This window comes from Nicotiana tabacum, chromosome 10 (assembly GCF_000715075.1).
Source record: "Nicotiana tabacum cultivar K326 chromosome 10, ASM71507v2, whole genome shotgun sequence".
Taxonomy (NCBI): domain Eukaryota; kingdom Viridiplantae; phylum Streptophyta; class Magnoliopsida; order Solanales; family Solanaceae; genus Nicotiana; species Nicotiana tabacum.
The window spans coordinates 120,839,958-120,849,041 of NC_134089.1; the positions used below are offsets into that span (position 1 = coordinate 120,839,958).

The following is a 9,084-nucleotide window of genomic DNA, read 5'->3' on the forward strand; positions in this document are numbered from 1 at the left end:
CTGTCCATACTCACTCCCTTTCTACTCAAGGCATCTGCCAACACGTTGGCCTTCCTAGGATGATACAAGATGGTGATATCATAGTCTTTCAATAGCTCCAACCACCTCCTCTATCTCAAATTGAGATCTTTTTTCTTAAACAAATACTGTAGGCTCCGATGATCCGTGAAAATCTCATGCCATGCCATACAGATGATGCCTCCAAATCTTCAACGCGTGAACAATGGCTGCCAACTCTAAGTCATGAACCGGATAGTTCTTCTCATGAATCTTCAACTGCCGTGAAGCATATGCTATCACCTTGCCATCCTGCATCAATACTGTACTGAGCCCAATACGAGATGCATCACAATACACCATGTAAGATCCTACACCTGTGGGAAACACCAACACTAACATCGTAGTCAAAGAAGTCTTGAACTTCTAAAAGCTTGACTCACACTCGTCTGACCATCTGAATGGGCACCCTTCTGGGTCAACCTGGCCAATGGGGTTGCTATAGATGAAAGCCCCTCTACGAACCAATGGTAATGACCCGCAAAACCCAGGAAACTCTGGATCTCTGTAGCTAAAGTGGGTCTAGGCCAGTTCTGAATTGCCTCAATCTTCTTAGGATCCACATGTATGCCCTCTACTAATTTTGCTGGTACTGTACTGCCTAAGAATGTTGTTTATAGTTTTAATTCTTCTTTGCTGAGTAAATCAGATTCTTTAACCTGGATAGTTGACTCTGGTGCATCTGACCATATGACATCTAATAAAAACTATCACCTTTACTTATTCCTTTTTTTGTTTCTCTTCCAAATGGATACAAAGTTAAAGTTATATGTACAAGATCTTTTGTTTTAACTGAATCCATTATCCTTCACAATGTTCTTTATCTGCCTTCATTTAAATATAATCTCATTTCTGTACACAAAATTACTGAACAATTTGACTGCATAGTTCAGTTTACCAAAATCTCATGTATTATACAGGGCCCTTCTCTAAAGAAGCCTCTGATCTTTGTAAACTAGATAATGGCATGTAGATGTTTGTTTGGGAACAAACATCTCAACTTCAACACCGTTTGACAAATGTTTCAAACGGCAACAACTTTTCATCTTTGTGTAACTCTAGTTCTTTTCCTTGTTCTTCTGTACATATAGATTCTGCCACCTATAATAAAGCTACTATGAATAAAATGGATGTTTTTTAGCATAACAAACTTGCTCATGTTTCGTTTGTTAAAATGAAAAGTTTTTCTGAAATCACCTCCAATATCTTTTTCTCCACAAGCCTTTCCTTGTACAATTTGTTCTATGGCTAGGCAAACTAGATTGCCATTTTCTGAAAATCCCATTCACACTTCCAAACCTTTTCAACACATTCATGTTGACACTTGGGGACCATACCATACTCCTACTTATTTTGGCTCTAGATATTTCCTCACCATTGTTGATGATTTCTCTAGAAGCACTTGGACTCATCTCATGAGGTCTAAAAGTAATGCCTTTTCCTTGCTTAAAGCTTTTGTTGCTATGGTAAAGACTCAGTTTCATGTTACAATACATAGCATTAGATCTGATAATGCATTAGAATTAGGCTCTACTCTTGCTGCTATTTCTTTTTTCTCTAAACATAGGATTACTTATCAGACTAGTTGTCCCCACACCCCTCAACAAAATGGTGTTGGTGGAAAAAAATTATAGAACATTACTTGAAGGCTCTAGGGCTTTACTGTTTCAGTCCAAAGTTCCTATAAGATTTTGGCGGGATTGTCTATTAATAACTACCTATATTATCAACAAACTTCCTTCCAGATTACTGAACAATAAGTCTCCTTATAAATTGTTTTATGGTACAATACCAAGTTACTCTTACTTTAGAACTTTTGGGTGCCTTTTCTATGCCACTGTTTCAATTTCCCAAAGAGACAAATTCAAACCTAAAGCTTTTCCTTTTATGTTTCTTGGTCACCCTTTTGCTAAAAAGGGATACCAATTATATAATTTGCAGTCTAAACAATGTTTCATCTCTATGGTCTTTCATGAACACTATTTTCCTTTTTTTTATTTCTCTTTCCCTGATTCCTCTGAGTAATCTTTACCACCTGCATCACAATCTCTACCTTCTGCTACTAATTCTGATCCTATTTCTGATGTTCGTGGTGCTGCATCACAATCCCTACTTTTTGCTTCTAGTTCTGATCCTATTCATGTTACTAGTTCTGGTCCTGCCTCTACTCCTGGTACTAGTCCTGCTCATTCTCCAGCTCCTGTCCTACTCACCTCTGTTCCTGAGGTTCCTCTTTCTCCTATTTCTTTCAATCTTGATATCAATCCTAGGATTATGTTTACCAACTTCTCTCTTCTCTCTCTTGTTCTGTTACTCAGCGTGAAGACTTTGAACCTTACACATATTCCCAGGCAGCTCCTATCCCAACCTGGCAGGATGCCATGAAGAAAGAATTTTAAGCTTTAGAAGCAAACTACATTAGGGATATTGTCGAGTTACCACAGGGTAAGAAGCCCATTGAATGCAAATGGGTCTATAAAATTAAGTATAAGGCTGATGGTAGTGTAGAGAGATACAAAGCTAGGCTTGTTATTCGAGGGGATACACAAGTTGAGGAGGTGGACTTTAATGAAACTTTTTCTCGTGTGGTGAAATTATCTACTGTTAAATGATTTATTGCTGTTGTTGTTACGAAAAAGTGGTCTTTATTTCAACTTGATATTAATAATGCATTCCTTCATGGTGATTTGGATGAAGAGGTCCACATGAAGATGCCTCCAAGCCTTTTTCTTTATATACATGCCCTGTAACCCGGTTCACTACCATACACAAAATATCACTCCACAACTCAAACTAAAAGAAAAGGAAAGGCTATTCTACTAAAAAAAATGCTGGTACAAACAAATATGTATCGGGCCGAAGGCCAAGGTTTCATGTTCTTGACTTCGGGCTTGAGGCCAAATACGCAGATAACCCAACATCATTCTTAATTTATGTAGCAACCTTTGAATTTTCAAGAGAAATTTTCATAAAGCATTATCTTTTAGTAGTAATTAGCCATCTATAGATACCCTATGCTATATTACGGATTATAGATACCTTTTCTATGGTTATAAGATGTATTTGATGTATTTAAGCTATTGTATTCATGAATATAGTAGCAAAAATAGGCATGAATCAGGGAAGTTCAGCTAATCAGTTGTTGTATTCGAGTGTATTCGACTGTATTCGTGGAGTGAAACATGGGATTACAGCTGGACATATTATTGTATTCGGCTATATTCACGACGTGAAATAGGGGATTACACTGTTTTAAAACTGAAATTGAATAAATTAACATAATAGACTCCTAATATAACTCAACAAACTCAATTATAACACACAAATTTTGTATTTGCAGTTATAAAAAAAAGATTCTCAACCGAAAAATACTCCAAAAACATAGCAATCTTCAGAGAAATTATAAAATACATCTGAATACATAAATTATTTTAATTAAAAAAAACATATGAATACATTCATGGCATATAGCGAGACAGTGAATACAATAAAATACATAGAATACAACGGGATACATTGAAATATAATGAAAAAAAGATAGTGAATACAATAAAATACATGGAATACAATGAGATACATTGAATTACAATGTAAAAAAAGACAATGAATACAATGAAATACATGAAAAAATATTGAAATATATTAACAGAAAATCAAGTTGCTCAGCCCCAAACTCCGTCGTCTTTGTTCAAGAACAAACCCTAATTTCCGGCGAATCCGCCGTTCACCGGAAGCCGGTAGTGAAAACGCGCCGCCTTGGTTCAGCGATGGTGCCGAAGCCGAGGTCACTTCTTGAGCAGAAGCAACCGCCGATAAGACCGCCACAATGGCAAAAAACAACGTCAAATCCTTCAATGCCATATCTTAGAAGATGCAGAAATCACAGAAACTTATATCCTTCAATGACGAATTGATTGATAAAGACGAATTAACTTATATCCATTAATGATGAATTAACAGAAAAAACAACGTCAAAGCCTTCAAGCCTTCAATGACGAATTGATAAAGAGGAAACTTACTGCTTTCATTACTGAATAGCGTATCAAAGTAGAGAGAGAAAGAAAATAGTGTAACTGAATAGTGTATTTAGTGCCTTAGGGGTAGGAGGTAACCAAAATTAAATATTTTACTATAAACATTAAAAGGTATCTATAAAATATAATTTTTTTAAATGATATTTATTTAAAATAAATAAGGTATTAACCTTTGCTGTAGGAGGTAAAAATTCCAATTTTCAATCACAACAAATCATATACACTATGAAACAAATCCAAATTTAACTTTTACTACCTTATCAAAAGCAGAAGTAGAAAGGTAAAATAGTAAACAACGAAATTTGTGGTAGGTCTGCAGAGGACTAGAATCGTTATTTTATTTTCTTCTTTCTAAGTTTTAAGTTGTAAAGAAGAAACTAGAATCCCCACAAGTGCAATTTTACCATAGAAGTGAAAAAGAGTTGCACTTTTCCATTTTTAAGTTTTAAGCTAGTAAGCTCTTTAGAACTTAGAAGAGTGGCATCGTTCGGTTCAAATAAAAAATTTTGGGAAAAATCATTGCAAAATCGCGTACGTGCTTTTATTATTAGTCTTTTTTATTTCTCTGATAAACATTCGTCGAGTTCAATTCAAAATTCACATAATTTAATTTCCTTTTAATAACTTTTTCTTTCGTCTATTTAGCTAGTGTAGTATTTCTATGGAAAGGAGTAAAAATAATTATTCATCTACATGTTGATGCAGTATTTTCATATTTTTTCTTGATTTTGACTGATTATTTCTTTTATGATAAGTTTTAACGAATTTCTTAGTGATAATAATAAAAAAGTAATACTCCGTACGTATTTATGTGGACACTTTTCTAGCATGGTCCACACTCGACACCAAAACCTCTTGTCCCCTTTTAATATATAGCACTATAGACTTACCTTCAATACAGAGCAGATATTCTACTCTAATAATATCTTGCAATTTTGTCAAGCAATCGTTAATTTTCAGCAAAAAAAATGGCAGATGAAGTTGTCCTTTTGGATACCTATGTAAGCGTGTTTGGGATGAGGGTTAGGTTTGCGCTGGCTGAGAAAGGCATACAGTATGAATACAAGGAGCAGGATTTGTTGAACAAAACCCCTCTTCTCCTACAAATGAACCCAATTCACAAGAAAATTCCAGTCTTGATCCACAATGGAAAACCAATATGTGAAACCCTCATCATTGTTCAGTACATAGATGAAGTTTGGAAGGACAAATCCCCTTTAATGCCCTCCGATCCTTATGAGAGAGCTCATGCTAGGTTTTGGGCTGATTATATTGACAAAAAGGTATGCAAAATATCACAAAATATATGTTTTACTATAGATTCTATGCTTTTAAGAGTCTTTTAGACAATTTCTATTATTCTTTGTTTTATTCTATGTAATGTTGGGCTTAGATGGATTTTTAAATGGAGAATTGTGGTCAGTCCCAACTTGTTTGGAACTGAAACATAGTTCTTGTTATTGCTTTTGGTCAATTTTCAAGATTTATATTATATAAAATGTCAGTGAAGAGATAAGGAGTACCAAATGGACGAGCTAGACTAAATTAGGTAAATTAAGTCGGGTTGAATCAATAAACATACAAGGTAGTAAGATGGTTGTCCGCCTAAATTAATTTTGATTGGTCAAGATGGACGGATCAATTTGAGCTAAACAATATATCATATGAACATATCCCAACTCGTCCATCTCAAAATCATTTTTCATTTGTGTATTTGCTCATTTATTATTTGTTCAATTATCAAATTAAACTACTAGAGTTTTTTTATTTATCAATCGTGACTAAATCTAACCAATCAATTGAAAAACTTATTTTCCTATGTTTTTGATAAGTTTTTCTTGTAAGTCAATATGGTTATACGGGCTGCCTAGATCGGCCTAAGCTTTTAGATGAGCTAACTTGAGTCATGTCTAACTAACCTGCTAATGAAAATATACGACCAGCCCAACTTATCCATACTTGCGCACATTCGAGGGAAAAAAAAATAGAAATAGCCTGATTTACAAGTGGTAATTGAATAATAGTCACAATTTCAAAAGTAATCGAAATTCACCATTATTCATATAAAGATAAAATCTAAAACAAAATTCTCTTAAAATCCGAAAAAATTCCAACATAATATGCTGGAGTTTGAATTTTTTAAATATGAGATTCCAGCATAATATGCTGGAATTTCATAATTGCTGGAGTTCTAACATAATATGGTGTAAGTTTCTACGCAGGAGCTCCATAATCCACCATATTATGCTGGAACTTCCGTGTTTCAGCTAAAATATTTTTGTTCAAATTTTATCATCGCATAAAATAGTAACTATTTTTCAATGACTTTGCAAACATAACTATTTTTTGATTACCGGTCCGAAAATTGGCTAGCCATGCTATTTTCACCACATTGGAAGGTTGTATTTTTGTGAGCTAAATTTGGTAGAAAAAGATATAATCTTTTATTATTTATTTTTTGGGAGATTGCAGCTTTATGATATTGGAAGGAAAATTTGGACTACAAAAAAGGAGGATCAGGAAGCAGTCAATAAAGAATTCATAGAGTGCTTGAAGTTATTGGAAGGGGAGTTAGGAGACAAGCCATACTTTGGAGGGGGAAGTTTTGGATTTGTGGATATGACCCTTATTCCTTACTATTGCTGGTTCCCTACTTATGAGAAATTTGGCAATTTTAGCATAGAGGCAGAGTGTCCTAAGATTGTGGCATGGGCTAAGAGGTGTATGCAAAAGGAGAGTGTCTCAAAGTCTCTTGTTGACCCTGACAAAGTCTATGATTTTGTTGTGATGTTGAGGCAGGCGTGGGACATTGCCTAAGCGATAAAAGACGAATCTAGAGTGAGTTCTGCGTAATAAAAAGTATACATATAATAAGATCACATATATTGTGAATCCACTTATTTAGGTTCTAAGTGTTTCAACCTGTTAGACATCTATTGTTCTTATTCATTTTCCTTTCTTTTTAATTAGAAGGAAAACTGAAAGGTTGTGTTTGTGTTGATGATATGCTTTATGCAGCAAGGAGTAAAATGCTGTTTATTACTTGGCATTTTATACAGTGAATAATGTAAGATTTGCAGGTTTTACTTTCCTACTAAGAGACTACTCCTTTATATCTCTTGTCTTCTCCTCTCTTCATCTATTAGAACATGTCATTACTATTTGATAATCTTCTGGTCACATAAAGTGTTGCTATATTATAAGAGAGCAGGTTGCTCTGCCTCTTGTCTGCGCGAACATGAAAGTAACTCTCTATGTTCTACCTTTAATGAGGGAAGTTTTAGGGAACAAAATGCTTAGAATATGCCATTTAAGAGTCAGTAGTCATACCTTTCTTTACACGATCATTTTTCAGTCTTCCGCAATCCAAGTAGAATTATACTGAGTGTGTGGTTTGCTAGTTGCTGTCAAGAAGAATAAAACCCTTACAACTGACTTTACATTAGAGTCAGAACAAATGTTCGTTAATAAATATGTTGAGATAATTCAAGAATATTTTACTCTACATGTGGGATTAAGTGACCACTCATCACTGCTTAACCATCCTACGTGAACTCTACTGCAATCAGACTGTGGAAAAAGAATGATAACTTAGGCGCGACGACACCTAGAGCTGTTACAGTGAGTTAGAGCGTAAAGCCTTAACATGTTCCAAAAAAGGAAGTATACATGTCTCTCCCTCAGGGATATTCTCCACAGGGGGAGAACTCAGTTTGCCACCTGAATCAGTCCCTTTATGGAAGTAGAGGCGAATCCAGGATTTAAACTCTGTGGATTCAACTTTTAATGTTCTTTTTTTAAAGTTATGAATTCATATCTATTATTTTTACAATTTTAATGAATTTTTACTCCGAGTCAAAAGTTATGATTTCAATTGAGCCCTTGGTAATGCACTACATCTGCCCCTGGCTAGGGGGAAAACTTTCTATTGAGGAGATCAATTTGGTGTAGTGGACATTGTTCTTGTAGCATTCTATAGCTGGTTTTATGCCTCCGAAACATGTAGAAACTTCAACATGATTAAGATGCATGCAAAAGTAAAGTGTCCTATACTTGTGGCCTGGGCTAAAAGATGCATGCAAAAGTAGTGTTTCAACTTCTTTAATTACCTGATCAGTACAAAGTTTCTGAATTCACTTTAGAGCTGAAGAAGAAACTTGGTCTTGATTAAGAATCCAGGCAAAATTCCAGCCTTTTCAGATTCCACTGTTTTTAATTTTATCTATGTTGAAAGGATCTTTTTTTCCCAACTTTTCATTTATCCTTGTCTGTTGTTTGCTTTTACGTGTGAGGAGAACAAGGTTTGATTGTTTTAGTTTGGTTCCCGCGTGGGTTTAACTTTTTTACTATTCTGTCAAATGAGGGTAATTTCTCACTAGTGTAACTTTGGAACTATCATGAAGTTAAAAAAGATATTTTGGCATACTCCTATTTTAAGTTACCTCCAGGAATTGGGATGTGTTAAATAAAAGCCTTAGGGAACTAGTGCAAGGACCCCTAAAGAAAGAGGATTTTAATAAAAGCCTCTCGCATATTATTATCCATAATAAAAGCTGGAATCTAGAGACACTACCCTATAACCTCCCTCCAGATATACCCTTCTCCGACTCTGTAGAGTGTAGATGATGCTTTCTTCTAGAAAGAAATAGTGGATGGAGTCTTCACAACTAAATCTGCATACATGCTATTTCTCTAACTTTATGGGACAAATCCAATAATCGGGAACTTTGACCATAATTGGATTTGGAAAGCACAATGCCACAACAAAAACTAAAAATCTTCTTATGACTTCTAGTACACCGACGACTTCCAACAGCCACAATACTCAACCAAAGGAACATAATAACCTCAAATCATTGCCCTCACTATGGCATTGAGGAAGACATGCACCACATATTCTTTTCCTGCCCAAAGAACCTCTCTATTTGGGGAGTTTTAAACATTAATACACCGATATCTAATCCTCTAGACTGGATAAAAAATATATGTGCAC

At 35.0% G+C, this 9,084-nt stretch overlaps 1 protein-coding gene across 1 annotated transcript; it reads left to right on the forward strand.

The window, feature by feature from the left end:
• Positions 1-4,933: 4,933 nt before the first annotated feature.
• On the forward strand, positions 4,934-7,208 carry LOC107807101 (putative glutathione S-transferase). Its single transcript, XM_016631396.2, has 2 exons — positions 4,934-5,374; positions 6,564-7,208. Exons 1-2 carry the CDS (start codon positions 5,060-5,062, stop codon positions 6,906-6,908), a joined length of 660 nt encoding a protein of 219 aa, XP_016486882.1. The 5' UTR covers positions 4,934-5,059; the 3' UTR covers positions 6,909-7,208.
• The last annotated feature ends 1,876 nt before the right edge of the window (positions 7,209-9,084 follow it).

Excerpts from the sequence above, each read along its gene's own strand:
- LOC107807101 (XM_016631396.2), top strand. The coding sequence starts at position 5,060 with ATGGCAGATGAAGTTGTCCTTTTGGATACCTATGTAAGCGTGTTTGGG. Across the intron at positions 5,375-6,563 it reads CTGATTATATTGACAAAAAG|CTTTATGATATTGGAAGGAA; the intron begins GTATGCAAAATA and ends GGGAGATTGCAG.